The sequence below is a fragment of the Thunnus thynnus genome, chromosome 3 (assembly GCF_963924715.1).
Source record: "Thunnus thynnus chromosome 3, fThuThy2.1, whole genome shotgun sequence".
In the NCBI taxonomy this organism is placed as follows: domain Eukaryota; kingdom Metazoa; phylum Chordata; class Actinopteri; order Scombriformes; family Scombridae; genus Thunnus; species Thunnus thynnus.
The window spans coordinates 35808549-35824917 of record NC_089519.1 but is presented as its reverse complement, the minus strand read 5'-3'; the positions used below and the strand labels follow the sequence as shown (position 1 = coordinate 35824917).

Genomic DNA, 16369 nt, shown 5'->3' with positions numbered 1-16369 from the left:
GCAGGTTCACAATTTTTTCAAGTCTTAAACCAGCAGTCAGGTGTCCATATGAACAGTGAAAGATGTTTTCCTCGCTGTAATCATTCCTCCTGTTCATACTGGATATTAAAAAGATCCTTCAAATGTGTTTTCAATGGAAGTGATGGAGGCCAAAATCCACAGTGTGTCCACACAGTCATTTAAAAGTCTCTGTGAAGCTTATATTCAGCTTCAGCAGTCTGAGTTAGTCATATCAAGTGGATATCTGACACATTTACAGTCTTTTTAGCATCAAATTCCCTCTTTGTGTTTCCTCGGACAGTGTTTCCCTGTTGAGCTGCAGGTGGAAGCATAGTAACAAAAAGAGGAACTTTGGCACTAAAAAGACTGTAACGTTGAAAGATATCTACTTGATTTGACTCATTTGGACGCTGAAGCTTCATATTAGCTTCAGATAAACTTTTAAATACATTTTTACACAGAAGGAGGACCGTGGACTTGTTAATTTCTTCTTCTTCTTCTTCTTCTTCTTCTTCTTCTTCTTCTTCTTCTTCTTCTTCTTCTTCTTCTCGTCTACCACTGATGTAGGCGGCAGTTATGGCCGGCAGGTGGCGGCAGAGAGCTTCGTGTCCACTGACCAGAAAAACGGCCCGAACAAACCGCCGCTGCCCCGCCTCCTCCTGCGGTGCATGATGGTCGGTGTACCGGGTGTATCTGCTGCCGTGGACTCTGTTGTTTTCCTCCCGGTTCCTCCGCTGTTTCTGTGATGGTGAAGAGGAGAAACAACGGCCGCTGTGCTTCAGACGACAGGTACGGAGGCAGCCGGGGCCCCGCTCTCTCTGACCGGCCCGGCGGGTGTAGTTGCGCCGGGCTCCTCTCGCCTGTCAGCGGGTCGGTCTGCGTGTAACCGCCGCTGGACGCAACGGTAGCTTAGCATTAGCTTAGCATTAGCTGTGGCAACACAGGCCGCGGATATCCAGAGCTTCATCAGCGCTGTCATCCAAAGTAAAACTGGTTATCAGCGTCTTGTGTCGCTAGTTAGTGTTGGCTTCAGTGTCAGCTCGGTGGATGTAAATGCTAATAACTGCAGGCAGTGAATGCACCGCAGCTAAGCTAAAGCTAATGCAGCTATCTGACATTTCAATCCAACGATAACATAACTGTGTGAGGCGAATAATTTAACCCAAAACACAATCATATTAATATTGAGCTGACATATGCGTGATACATTTTGACGTTGCACGGGGTGAAACTACTTATTTCGATCTTAAACAGCCTGAAAGACAACATTTACTTATCAGCAGCTGCACTAACTTTAAAAGAAGGGTTCACAATTATTCAACTCTGTCTTAAAACAACAGTCAGGAGCCCAAATGAACATTGAGACATGTTTTTCTTGCTGTAATCATTCCTCCTGTTCATATTGATCCCTTCATAATGCACTTATAATGGAAGTGGTGGGGGACAAAATCCACAGTCCTCCTTCTGTGCAAAAAATGTATTTAAAAGTTTATCTGAAGCTGATATGAAGCTTCAGAAGTGAGTATATGTAGCTGTTAGCTCTGCAACTAATGATTATTTCCATTATCTGTCGATTATTTTCTCGATAATTAGATCAGTTGTTTGGTCTTGAAAGTGTCAGAGAATGTGTATCAGTGTTTCCAAAGTAACCTAAAATATCTTGTTTTGTCCACAATCCAAATATATTCAGTTTACTGTCATAGCTTGAACTAGAGAAACAATTAATTGATTATCAAAATAATTAGCTATTAATGTACTGTTGATCTACAAATCGTTGCAGCTCTACTTTGATTTGCTTGTTTCGTCCAACAGTGCAGAATCTAAAGATATTCATCTGAAAGCAGCAAGAAAAAGCAGCAAATTCTCACTAAACCAGAGAGTTTTGAGGTATTTTTGCTTGCAAAATGATCAACTAATTGTTGCAGCTTTAAATTTAAATCAAGTGTGACGGCAGAACAGCTCAACTTTTAGGAAGTAAAACCTGCATCTCAGCCTTTCATTGATGGTTTCCTGTCATATTTTTGTGATGAGTGTATTTAGTATATTATGTGTGCAGAGAAGAGCTACGATTCACCTGTGAAATGTCACTTGGGGCTCCAATGACGAGTCGGGGAACTTTTTATATGTGTATTTTCTTATAATCCGTCCATGACCATGATCTAACAACACATTTTTCACACACAACTCTGAGTTCACTGGTCAAACAGCAACCTGTGAATAGTTGTATCATGTCTGCGGCTTTTGTCAAGTCTGAGGAACTGACCCCAATGATGTCATAATGATGTCAGCAGGGTTTTCACAGATGGGACTCGAGACATCTTGTAAATGTCTGTAACATTTATCTTCAGGTGTTTATATTCGCTGAGAAAAGAAACAGATGCAAAGATCCAGAAGAACTGAAACATCACTTGTTAAATCCAGTTCTTATAAGAAGCTCAGCAAGATTTAAGCATCACAAATTAAACTATTCACTAAAGTGTAGAAACCTACATGGACGCAGGGATATCACTCAGGTTTACTGATGGATTATTTCAGTGCAGTCGCTGCTGTTTTGTTTTTCCTGTAATCCGCCTCACATTTACTGATGAATTATTGTTTTTCATTACGTTAAAATAATAATTTGTTGTCTTGCCAAACTAAATGAATCAGAGGAAGGAAGTGCTTTGTGCAGAAGTATTATTCTAGAAATATTGGACATTTGTTGATGGAAACACAGAATGATAAAGTGCTGGTTATTCTTCATCCATCTGTTGTCAGCTGATGTGCCCACAGGCATAAAATAAGTCAAACAGCACCTATGATAATCCTCTAAACTTCTCTTCAAAAACAGAAAAAATCGTCCAATTATTTCTATTTTTACTCTCAGAGGTCTCAGAGAGCAGCCGGTCACAGCTGCCAGCTGACAAGTCTGAAGTTTTACACTTTGAGAAAAAAAAGATGTTTTTTAAACCAAAGGAGCTAAAAACAGCAACAGCGGCGGCGGCGGCGGCGGCGGCGGTGGTGGTGGTAGTAACAGTGAGGCTGCAGACGTTTCCTGTAATCCTCTCATCAGTGTGATGGGATTATCAACAGAGGGTCCTACAACACTCACAGTCTGAGCAGTCAGATTAGAACTGACAGTCAGCACAAAAACACATCGGCTTCACACGCGGAGCCGCTCAGTACGACGTTCATTTAACACGTCGGTCCGCACAGGAAGCTGATTCTCTGCAAACGTTCTTTAATGCTTATTGAAGAGGAGGAATCAGAGATATGAGTGTTTGTATCTAAGTTATCGTTCTAAACAAAGCTTTTTACATTTTGACATTAAAGACTTGAAAGGTTGCTTACATGTGAAAGAAGCAATGCAACTTTATTTGTGTAACAAATCTCTTAGCAACACAACACATAGTATTGAGGAGTATTTATTTGATTTAATCGTGGAGCTTGTTCAGGTGTTGAGGACGTGTCACAGAGTTTGAACGGCGGTTTGAACTTTGGTATCGGTGCTCTGAACCTGCTGCACATAAAAAACCGTCACAATCTCACAGTTAACTTTCAGTTCTGCAGCTGCAACCTGAAGTTCAAACTCACTCTGAGCAGGTGTCACTTCCTGTACTAAAGATAAAACAAGGAATTGATCTATTAACAAGTCCTGTGTTGGTATTTAAAGCCTGTATGGACTCGGCAAGCGTCAAATTCACTGGGTTGAAACAGCTTGTCACTTGAATTTCCAATGAAAGTACTATATCACAGTAATAATTGATATCTAATGCCTGCTGTGTGTGTGTGTCCAGCTAGCCTCCTGGGAGGCGAGTCCCAATGCCATGGCCTCCAGCCACAGCTCCTCCCCAGTGCCTCGTCCCAGTGGTGGAGGCCGAGGTGGGATCTACCACAAGGAGCGGGAACCCTCCCCCCCTCGCTGCCGGCCTGTTCGCTCCCTGCCTGACGTCTGCCCCAAGGAGCCCACTGGTGGGGACAAACTGCTCTTTTATTAACGTCTCAGCCTTCATAAACGTCACTTTTAAGGCTTAAACACACCGATTGATCTGTTTATTTCTTTTTCGATCAATTTGAAATGTATGAAATGACCGTAAATTCCAAGGTGACGTCGTCAAACTGCTTCTTTTGTCCCGCAATAGTCCAAAAAAGATATTCAATGATATAAAACTAGAAATGTTGCTTGTTAAATGACTTGAACTGACTTAATTGATTATAAAAATTGTTGCAGATTAATTTTCTGTCAATGGATGAATCCAATTTTGGAAAAGTTGTGACATCCCTGACTCTCTGTTTTCCACGCCGTCCTGCAGGTGAGGGGCGGGGCCTGTGCGACGGGCCGTCGGTGGTGGCGGAGCACGACAGGTGGACGGTGTACAGCTCGAAGGTCAACCTCCCCGCCGCGTTAAACGACCCGCGCCTCGCCAAACGGGAGTCCGACTTTTTTACCAAAACATGGGGCCTGGACTTCGCAGAGACGGAGGTGATGCCCTCGTTCTACCTCCCCAACATCACCAGGGAACACTTCGGGCCCTACCTGCAGGAGACAGCTCAGGTAACACCCCCGCCGTACCTTATTCACAGCGTCTTTTTTAAAAGGCGGGAGGACGGATTCGCTCAGTGTCAGTGTGGATAATCCTGATTAAAATCTTTCTGCTGGTGAAGGAGGAATTTATGTTTCATGTTTACTTTACTTTCAGCTTCACTCAGCCGTGGGTGTGTCGAAAATCCTGTTGTACCTGTAGGTTGATGTGGCAACTTTAAAATCTCAGCCAACTCATCCACATGTTTTAATGGCCTGATAAAGAGGAACAACAAAAAAAAAACAGATGAAAAGTTGTGATACTTTGCAAGAGTAGATTGTTGTAATATGAGCTACAGGTGAGATTTCTATCAAGCCAACAGTCTTACATGCAAGCAAGATAAATCTGAGGGGTCATAAGTGAACAATACAGCAGAAGATTACTGAAGTTACTCTATAATTTTACATATTAAAGCTATAATATGTAATTATTCCACATTAAAATGTCTAAAAACAACAAGACCTATGTTATATATGTTGTTGAGTTGTGTACTTACATTATCCCAAATGTTTCCAACAAGTTTCAAACTCAGAGAAATCTGTAATTTAATCAAAGTAACGGTTTCATTTGGTCGCCTGTCAATGACGTCATACCTCCTCTACCAAAGAGTAAACACACACAAGATGCATACGACGGCGCTGTGTTTGTCCGCTACAATGGCGTCTACCAAAGAGTAACTTACACACATACAAGATAATACATCGGCGTTGTGCTTGTTCCACACAAACTGTTATAAATTGACTTTTATTCAGTTTTAAGTCACATTTTCATGATAAATTTAGTTGTTTTTAACTATATCTTTTAGCCGGAAGAAGGATTTTAGTCATTGGACGTCTGGATCTTAAGTTATCAGAGAAATAAACTGGGCAAACGTTAGCAGCAGCTCGGCTAACAGCCCCTCCAGGAAGTCCGGTGGTCACCAAACATCGTCGGAGAAACATTGATTTTTTTAGGTGGAACAGCTTTAATTAGTATTTTAACGATTTTAATCTGCGTGTACGTTTGTTCTGGAGAGGAGGAGACCTCTGCGGGTAAAAACATCCTGAATGATGAACACTGGAGTAATCCTATCCTGGTGAAGCTGGTTATTTAACAACGAAGACAACAACTCCCATGATCCCTTGCTACGTCACACCGTCATCGCACTCCGTCTTTTGTTATTGTTTTGATTGAGAGACGCCTAGCGGCTGAAATTACATGTTGTGCGTTTAAAGCCCTTAAAACCTTTTAGAAAATAACTCTTTGTTTGATTTGAACCACCGAGCAACATTCACAACCTGTGATTCTTTATTTTAATGTGTCACAAGGAAAATAAAAGACGAAAGGTTCACGTTTTTTCAGGCTGATTAAAAATTTTGTAGATTTTGTGGTTTTTGTAGGTTTTTTTGTGGATTTTATAGATTTTGTAGATTTTGTCCTTCACCACTTACATTCAGTTTAAATGCTCGTTAGTAACCGGGTTATCCAGAGAAACCAGGTTATGTGGTGAACCAGTGAACATGTTTACATGCTCTGTACTATCTGGTGTATTCATGCAGCATATCAGTAACCAGATTTCTCTGCTACCCCCAAATTTATTTTAGTTATTGATTTTTTTTAACTGTATAATGATGGAAGACGCTGCTGATCAGACTGATCTGATCTGTAACCTCATGCAGAAAGAGTTTCATCACAGCCAGTATGTACAGGAGTGATGTTTGAGGCCATGACTGTTTCATTTGGATGCAAGTATTGTGTTTAGGCCTGAAACTAACATTTATTAGTTGTTTGAGAATAATGGAAAACGATTAGATTTATTTAAATACCTTTTGTTCAACAAACAATCCAAAACCCAAACAGATGCCGTTTATTTAATGTTTATTTAGAGACACATACTGTATATAGAATGAACTTATGCTACATTCCAGTTTATTTATTCATTTATCACAAATAAAACCAGCAACTCTTCACATCTGAGAAGCAAACTTTGGCATTTTTACTTGAAAAATGACGACCGACTAATCAATACAGACACAAAAAAAACGACGTGAGTCTAGTTTTTAGACCAGTTGAATCCCATTTGAATGGATTTAATATTACTTTTTAACTGGTAAAATACTGGTGAAACCTTTTTTTTTTTTTTCCTCGATCAAACCGCTCTTTAGCAACATCTCTTGCAGCTGTTTCTTCCTCTCGTGTCATCACTTTCCAGCCTTCTAGTTCTGATATTAAGATGTTTGTTGTGGGTATTTTTAATACTGTAGCGGTTCACCACAGACGGATCTGTTGAGTGGAAACGCTGCACCTACTTCACCCACAGTCGAACATGAAGGAAAAGCCACAAACACCGAAACTGTTTTTTTTTTTTTTTTTTCCCTGCTCGACTGAACATTTCAGCGCTGTAACATCCTGACTGCTTCACTGATAAGATCATTAAAAAACAGTCAAATACTCGGCATGAAAATGTTTTTGGGGGTTTTTTCAGACGTATTTTTATCTTGAACTGAGTCACACAGCAGCATCTACATGAAACGTTGTTTGTTATGACAGAGTTTTGTGAGTCAAATTCTGCTATTTTTACTCTGAATCTGTGACCTTTGCAAAGTTTTAAAGTATCTTAATGTTAGTTTTTCTCCTCATAATGTCGAGTTTCTTTGTGCCTCATCTGCACTTGAGTAGAATCTTTCATCTGCATATTTTATTAGCTTTCTATTTAGTATTTTTTATGCAGATTTGTGTTTAGTTCCACGTAGCAGTAAAAAAAGAAAAAGTCCCCTCAACATCCTCAAAAAAAACACACTTTGATGCTCAGACCGACGTCTTTGTTCCTGTACGAGTCGTCTAGTTTTCAGAAATGTCACAGATCGAGTGTCGTTCGCCTCTCAGAGCGGCGTTCTCTTCATTTCCTGCTTCAGGTTTCATAATGATGATTTCTTGCTGACGAGGAAATAACAGCCAAGACTGAGGAGCAGCTGTCAGACATTCCTCTGATGCTTCCTTATTCCTGCTGTCCAAAGAGGAACTGGGAACTCTGGAAACAGTGGGGGGGGGTTTTTTTTGTTGTCAGTTAGCGCCACTCTCAGGCTGATTAGACACATGAATCTTTGGGAATCTCATGATTAGATTCAGATTCTTTGTTCTTGATTCAATAAATAGAAAAGGAGGGCGTCGTCTCTCGCTCCAGTTCACTGAACTGTAATATGAAACATAACTGACAGTGAAGCTAACTGGTGATGATGAAGGTCCCAGTCTGACCAGCAGAAATAAGAAAAACGTGAGAGTACGCAGCTTTTTTTATCCAGTCTTAAAGTCTGTCGTCTTAAATAACAGCTACGCTTCAGTGTTTGCAGTAAAAACAGAAGTCTGTGTGTGTTTGATGGAGTAAAAAGGGAAACAAACAGAAGCTTCTCTGCTGAAACACTAAGACCAGGGAAAGACTACATTACCCAGAATTCACAAAATCCTTCACCTGCATCTCACAAAGTTAATTATTAAGTAAAGTTCGCCCATTTATTTGCCTTTTTTGAAGGTGAACTATGAGACTCCTGCCTTTTTCTTCTGTCAACATGTTATTAATTAACATTATTACATTAAATATTTCCTCTATCCTGCTACAGGCAGTAATGTTAGTTATTAAATGTGATTTTTAGTCAAACCTGGCCGATTCTATTGTTCCAGACCTTTGAGCTTAAATGTTTAATCCGGCTGATCAACGTCCAGATTGTGATTAATGAGTCATTAATTATATTATTAGGAATGATTGTTATATACTAACAGGAAGTATCCTTTATCATCGTTAATTGTTTTTATTGATCTTTGATACTTTGACTGTGAAACAAGTATTAAATTACTTTCTATGTGATGTTAAAAATGTCTTTAAAAGTCTGAAATGTAACTCAGTGAAGCTGCAGGAAACTTGCTCAGAGAGACAGGATGTGAATTATCTTCTACACTGGTTCCACTGGTTTTTAATGGATCTGCTGGTCGTCTGTGTAACGCTGATAATGGATTATGTGACTCAGTGGAATAAAGTGCTGTTGTGTTATGAGCTGCTGCTGTTGATAGACTTTTAGTTTTAAATCCTGAATCTTTTTCTGTTTTTTTTTATTTATTTATTTTATTCTCAGAGGGAAAGAATTCACGAACGCTGCAAGACGATCTGTCCCAACAAAGACGACGTGGACGCCGTCTCCAGTATCACCACCAACCACGGTATGAATTATTAACCAGCTGCTGCTGCTGGGGGACTCTCCCCGCCCGCCTCCAGTCCATTAAACCACCAGTGGAAACACACACGTCACCACAGACGGGCCCACAGATTCTTCTTCTTCTTCTTCTTGTTTTTTGAACGCAAACATAAATTTAAACACCAAATACATGTTAATTTACTTGAAAAACACCTGAAACCTCCAGGAAACTCTTTATTTGTTCCTTGATTTTGATATAAATAATAAAACAGTAGTTTGACTCTGACTGTTGACACTTTCATACATTTAGGACGCTTGTTTATTTATGTATATTTGTTTTAAATAAAGGAAAATAGAAATGCTTCACTCGAGGCTTCAAAAACAGGTTTCATTTATCTGATTTCTGTTTATTTTACTCACATTCAACACATGTTGGACAGAAATAAAAGTAGAAATATATAAAAATGTGCGACCCATCATCCAACTTAGTCATTTAGAAAGTAAAAATATTGGTGTGTTGACTGATTTAGAGCTTTTCTCGTTTCCTTTCAGATAAATCCAGAGCTGAGCTGGAACAAGTCCCGAAGGTAAAAACATTTCCTCCACTTTATTCTCTCGTTTCTGTTGGGGGAGAATGAAAGAAAAAGCTTAAACACTTGTTATTTTAACCTCTTTAACTCTTTGTTTTTTTTCTCTAAAACTTCCTGTTAGCGTTGTTTTTTTTTTTTTTTGTTATGATTGTTTCACGTCTGTTTGCGTCCATTGTTTCCTGCAGGTTTCCAACTAAAATTGATAATAGTCACATACAGGAGCCAAAAATACAATAAATTGTGAAACTTCCTGTTTCATCTGTTTCATCTTCCATTAAAGCCTGATCAGCGTGTTGATGATGGTCGATATAATACCCTGTGTTTGGACTATATTACTATAATAACCGTACAAACATGCATTCTGCAAGAAAACAACAAGTTTCCTCAAAAAAGTGCATTTTTCAGATCGGAGGTTTTGCTCTTCGGCCATCGATATATTGGTTTCAGTATATATGTAGCAGCAGGATGTGTGTGTGTGGATGAGAACAGCTGCATCATGTGTTGGTATATTCAGCCTTTCTTGGACTTTAATTGTGAAAGAGACTCTGTTTTAGTGTCTCTGTAACTTGTGCCTGGAGGTTTGTGTGAAAGTGATCTTTATGGTTTCCAGTATGGATCTTTTTTTTAAAGGCACCGTCAGCGTCTACTCAGTGGAAAAGACGAGGAAGACAAGGGTTAAAAATACTGATGAAAACAGACAATTTCTCCTTTTCGTCTTTAATATTAGATACACCAATTAAACCTCTGTGTTTATTTGTTTGTAGTGTGTACATTTCAGTTTCTCTGTTAAATTTAAAATCGGCCAATCAGATTTTTTCTTTAACTCTTTAAAATATTGATGCCATTAAATCCATTAAATATGTGACTTTACTGTGATTTGTCTGTGTGCAGATGAAATAAAGTTTTTGATTTTGCCCTGTAGGTTTAAACATGACTGTTTCCAGCTTCTCTGAGCTGAAAAACAACATAATCAACATTTTTAAGCTACTTATGAAACTAGACACATTACAGAGAGTCAATTCATCCAAAATCAGGTTAATTGATTCGTATTCGTCAGTCGGTTTAGTATTTTAATTGTTACATCCATGAATTTTGCGTTAATCTTAAGATAAAACACAACTCAGATCTATATTTTTCCGTCTCCATGACGACCTCGCGTCACTCGGTGTCTCTTGATTTGTGTTTTCAGATCTTCATGAAGCCTGAGTTCGCTCTGGAGGATCCGACCACCTTCAACGCCGTGCTGCCCTGGTCGCACTTCAACAGCGCTGGAGGGAAGAGCAGCAGAGATGTGGCTTCCTCTAAACTGCTGCAGGAGAAGGTGAACGCACACACACACACACACACACACACACAGAAGCTTCACAGCTGAGGCGTTTAGAGTACAGGAAGACTCGGCGGGAGGAACTGAAACCTCTGATCCTGATTGGTGTTTGACGCTGCAGCTTCTAAAATATGAAATTGAAGCTTTCTTTTCTCATACATGATAATAAACTGAATACCTTTTTGGATTTTGAACTATTGATCAGACAAAACAAGACATTTGATGACATCATCATTTATAAACAAGACCATAATCACAATAACTGATGCCATAAATCACCCAGTTTTAAGCCTTTCTTCTAAAATTTAAAACACGTCTGGATCTTTCAGGAATTAGCTGCCAGACAAACATTTTATTCATGTGAAGATATTAATCTGTTCTGTGTCTCTGCGTCGCTGCAGCTGAGTCACTACCTGGACGTGGTAGAGGTCAGCATCGCCCGGCAGATCTCGCTGCGCTCCGAGGCGTTTTTTCACGCCATGTCGTCCCAGCACGAGCTGCAGGACCGTCTGCAGGAGACGCAGCGGGCCGTGGCCGTCCTGCGGGGCCGGACCGCCGCCATAGACCGGGTCATGTGTCAGGGGCCTTTACGGGCCCTCCGCACCGCCCTGACGCGCAACAACTGCGTGAAGCTGCACAACAAGCTGAAGCTGATGGCAGCGGTGCACCAGACGCAGCCCACCGTGCAGCTGCTGCTCTCCACCTCAGAGTTCGTCGGAGCGCTGGAGCTCATCGCCACCACCAAGGAGGTGCTGCAGCAGGAGCTGCAGGGGATCCACAGCTTCAGGTGAGGAAGCAGGAAGTCAACTTTTTATCGTTGTCAAAGCAAATACGACTACAGGATGTTTGTTTGTAGAGAATAACAGACTGACAGCTGATGTTCCAGATGTTTGTTTGTTGTGTATTTGATGCATCTTTGTCTCAGGTGAAGCAGCTTTGAGTGAACTTGTTTCCTGTTTCCACACATTTAGTCACTTTGTGTTCAGGCTGAAACAACTTTTATCACCTGATCAAACCACAAAAAGGCCAAATTCATTCACCAGTTCTTCCAGTTCTTTCAAACTGGTGCTGGATATTTGGTGACATAGTGACGTAATATTCTGCTGGTGGCAAAATGGACGTGAAGAGAGAAGCTTTGTTGCTTCTTATTCAGCAGAGCAGAGTCGTAAAATACTTGATATGATATCAACGGCTGCAACTAACGATTATTGTCATTATCAATCTGCTGATTATTCTCTTGATTAGTCGCTTTGTCTTTAAAATGTTGGAAACTAGTGAAAACGGCTGATGTTTGTCGTCACGTATGACTCTGCAGCTCTGATGACTTGTCAATGTCTGCAATTAAAGTTAAAACTGAAGAATCGGCATGAATATGAATCCAAACTGACATAAAAAAGCTGAAAATGTTTCACATTGATGTTGTCAGTTATCCAGAGACGTCTGATTATCATTAAAGATGTTTTTGAGTCATTTTTATCTCACAGTTTATCAGTTGAAGCTCATTTAGTTCAGACAAAAACACATCTAACCACAGACGATGTAAAATCATTTAATGTGACCTTTAAAGTCTCAACAGGAAGTGTAGCTGCTGTTTTCAGGATGTCAGAGTGAAAACCGCTCAGACTGCAGCTGCACCAGTGAAACACTGCTAACATCTGTCCGTCCTGTTCGTCCCCTTCAGACATCTGGGCTCCCAGCTGTGCGAGCTGGAGAAGCTGATCGATAAGATGATGGTGGAGGACTTCAGCATGTACGCGCGGAGCGACCTGAACCGCAGCCTGAAGGACGAGCCGCAGGTCCTGGAGAAGGTCTGACAAAGCCATGACATTACAAAACTGTGAAAACTTTATTTAACGTTCATTTATTCATCCCTCACATGTCACCTGATGTCCCAAAAACAAAAAAAACCTCCTCAAACTCCTGATTATTCCAGATGAGAATTATAAATGTGCAGCTTGTGTTCGGTGTAATAATCCAACTAAACAGGCTGGTTTCACTCATTTAATCCACACACAGATGAATTATGAATCATTTCAACATGGAAATTGTGGAAAAAGACACATAGATGTAGTACTAAACAATGTTTTACATCTCTTAAGTGTCTTTATTAAATATAAAATCAGACAATTAAATTAGTTCAGTGGATTACATTTGTTTAAAAAAAAAAAAGGAATATTTTCAGAATAAAGTGAAAGTCATTTAAAGACATTAGCAACAATGGGTTAGCTTAACCTGAAGACACAGAACAGAGAAATGTGTGGCTGCCGAGGTTACTGTGCTCTCTGTCTTGTCTCATTACAGTATTAAAACCAACTAATTGACACTGATTCTTGTTCAATACGTTATTAATCACAGTGTTTAACTTTATCTGTTTTGTCAAACTGCAGTTTTGAGCAGAGAATGTTTCTTCAGTTCTTTATTATGTTCACAGACTGTTTGCAGCTGCGTCACAACGTGTCAGTAATGTAACTCTGACAGTAAACAGGCGGCTCGTCGTCCGCTGTGTTGCTTTATTATTTATCGACAGAAAGCTTCAAAGTTGTTTTTCACAGGAATGAAATGAAACCAGCAGCTGCCTGAAAGACAGGAAGTTGTTCTGTAATGTAAGAGCGTCGGCTCACTGAGCTTCTGAAAAACTTTTATCTGACTGAAATAAGAAACGTTTCAACCCAACCTGCTCGTCATCATCAGGAAAATGACCTAAATGATGAAGAGCAGCACCATGCCGACATCATCAGATGTACAGTTCATATGAGGACTCGATATATAATCAAGATAAAAAAGATAGTATCTTTCAGTATCTGAAAAAAAAATAGCAAAAAAACCATAATAATCACGCCAAATATATCACAAAAATATAATATATTAAAATAATATTTAATTATTTGTTGTAAAAATATAATTCATTGGTTCGTTTTAAGCAGGAAGGAGTTTTCTCTTCGCGACACTGATGTGAAACGTTGTGTATTTAATCACAGGTTCACAACCCAAACGCTGCCTCACTGAAGGTGACACACACACACACACACACACACACACACACACACACACACACTCACACACTCACACACACACACATACACACACATACATACACACACACACACACACACACACACACACACACACATACATACACACACACACACATACATACACACACACACACACACACACACACATACATACACACACACACACACACACATACACACACACACACACACACACACACACACACACACATTCACATTAAATCCATGAAATCATGTCCGCTGCTGGAATCGGCTCAGTCGTCCAGATGTGGATCAGTGATAAATTGAATAATCCTTGGTGTTTGTTTTAATGTGCTTGGAGTACCAGACGGGTGGGGTTAACTCATTCAGGATGATAATTTTTCGGTGTCTAAACATTAGAACAAGTTTGTACTGATGTTTTGTGCCGTCTGGTCTCCAAACAGATTAAAAATGTTTGATCGATGCTGATGATTAATCTTTAGGTTCAGGTCGGGAAGCAATTCAGTCTCTAATCATGTAGCGATTTAAATAAATAAAATTATTGTGAGACATAATTCTCTCTACTGAAATCTATAAGTAAAGAAAAAAACAGAGAAACACCTTCCAGTCATGTTGTGCATCAATCACCTGTTTGGATTTAAAGATCGTACAGTTTGTTGTCTAAACCTCGAAGCATTTATCTCTCAATCCACAATAATTAAAAAACAATCTTTTTCTCACTGTTCAGGAGGGTAAATAAATAATCATGGATCCAGATTGTGCAGCTCTGCTTTCAGTTCACTTTTATTCTTGTAGTGAACAAACACAAACGGCAGATAATTCTGTTACTGTTGATTCTTTTAGTCGCTGTAGCACTAATTAAGGATTATATTAATTATGGATACGTTGCTTCTGATGATGTTAATGTTTAATCTGAACATCTGGAAGAAATCTTAATTTATGTGAAATTAAAACTCATCTCCTGTCGTCGTCGTCGTCTGAAACCCTGCAGCCTGTTGAACTCAACTTTCATGAATTTAAAGGACCAGTTTGTAGGATTTAGTGGCATCTAGTGGTGAGATTACAGATTACAACCAACTGAAACTTCTAAGCATGTAGGAGAACCTACGGTGGCTGTAAAACTGGTGAAAAACACTAAAGTCCTCTAGAGCCAGAGTTTAGTTGTTACTGTAGAAACATGTCAGGCCCCATAAAGGTTCATTCTAAGGTAACGAAAACACAACAATTATTATTTTCAGGTGATTAAACACTAATTAAAACATATTTAATATAATATTCCATTTCTGCCGAGTCTGCTCCTCTAGATGCCACGAAATTCCACAAACTGCACCTTTAAAATCTGCTCAGATGAGTCGAGGACTCAGTATTTTTCTTTATGCGTGCGTGTGTGCGTGTGTGTGTGTGTGTGCGTGTGTGTGTGTGTGTGTGTGCGTGTGTGTGTGTTTAGGAGCGTCTGGCGTCGCTGGTGTTCGGTCTGCTGCGGCAGAGGAAGCTGGACTTTCTGGATATTTACAGCGATGAGATGATCATGGCTGCCAAGGCCATCGTCGCTCAGGTACGACACCTGACTCTCATCATCATCATCATCATCATCATCATCATCATCATCATCATCATCACAACTGTCATAGTCAAATATGTTAGAGCCCTTTTTTTTTATCTTATTTTGCTGTTGAAGTCTTAAATAACGACCATGATGATGATCGATGCTCCTGACTGTAAATACATGTTTAGATTTTAGAGTTTCAGGATTTCTGTCGTGACTTTTACATGAAACTCAGACGCTTCTTCAGACACGAGACACAACATGTTCAGATCATATTGATCTCCATGTCTGAAAGGATCAAAACAGTTTTTTAGTTGTTTAACTTGATGATCATGTGTGTGTGTTTGCAGTGTGTTGCAGAAAGTGTTTTGCACATAGAAGAAATAGACACTGAAGTCGTCACTAAGTGAGTACAGACGTTCATCTTATACAGATGTTCATTTTATACAACAGCCTGATGAGTTAATAGCTTCATACATAGAGTTCAATAATAATGATTTATGTGCTGCAATTAAGATAATGAAGCCAGTTAATCTGGTGTTTGTCTTTAGTGCCATCCAGTGGTGATGAGAAGTTATGATAAACTGATGACTGACTGTTTTTCTGTGATTGTGTGTCTGAAGGCTAGCTGACCAGATGCGTCTGATGACGTTCCCTCAGTGGTTTGAGCTGCTGAAGAGCGTCTTTGACAGTTTCCTTCTCTTCCTGCAGAGGATCAAGGTGAGTCCGTGACAGAAACACTCAAACCAGGAAAAAAAGTCAAAACAGACAATAGTTCAACAGTTTTATTTCCTTTCCCTGCCGTTTGTCCGTCAGGCCACTCTGAACGTGATCAGGAATGTGGTTCTGGAGGTTCTGGACTCGTACCAGAAGAACCGGCTCCTGGAGGAGGCCAGTTCAGAGCCTGCGGGTCAGGAGTCCTCCAACGTCCAGCAGCTGCTGCAGGGGGAGGCCGAGCTGGCCTACCTCACCCACGAGGGTCTGTTCATCAGCGACGCTCTGAGCGAAGCCCAGCAGCAGCAGCAGCAGGCGGCGGTCCAGGATCAGAACTCTGTGACGGGCTCCAGGATCCAACAGGGCCGGGCGGAACCGGACTCTGGGACCAGAGAGTCTGCCAGCAGGGAGCAGAGCTTCATGTATGTTTTCCTTTTCTCCTTTAGATTT

At 40.2% G+C, this 16369-nt stretch overlaps 1 protein-coding gene across 2 annotated transcripts in view; it reads left to right on the top strand.

The window, feature by feature from the left end:
• The first annotated feature begins 533 nt into the window (after window positions 1-533).
• vps54 (VPS54 subunit of GARP complex) overlaps window positions 534-16369 on the top strand; it is a 29645-nt gene continuing 13809 nt past the window's right edge. The window contains exons 1-13 of one of the 2 annotated variants that reach the window (XM_067585594.1): window positions 534-789; window positions 3777-3951; window positions 4293-4534; window positions 8669-8753; window positions 9281-9315; window positions 10508-10639; window positions 11044-11429; window positions 12324-12450; window positions 13621-13650; window positions 15107-15214; window positions 15556-15611; window positions 15829-15925; window positions 16022-16341. In XM_067585594.1, coding sequence (XP_067441695.1) covers window positions 3807-3951; window positions 4293-4534; window positions 8669-8753; window positions 9281-9315; window positions 10508-10639; window positions 11044-11429; window positions 12324-12450; window positions 13621-13650; window positions 15107-15214; window positions 15556-15611; window positions 15829-15925; window positions 16022-16341 — 1763 coding nt within the window. In that variant the 5' untranslated portion in view covers window positions 534-789; window positions 3777-3806. The remainder of the gene's footprint in view (window positions 790-3776; window positions 3952-4292; window positions 4535-8668; window positions 8754-9280; window positions 9316-10507; window positions 10640-11043; window positions 11430-12323; window positions 12451-13620; window positions 13651-15106; window positions 15215-15555; window positions 15612-15828; window positions 15926-16021; window positions 16342-16369) is intronic. The other variant, XM_067585595.1, reaches the window with a different exon arrangement.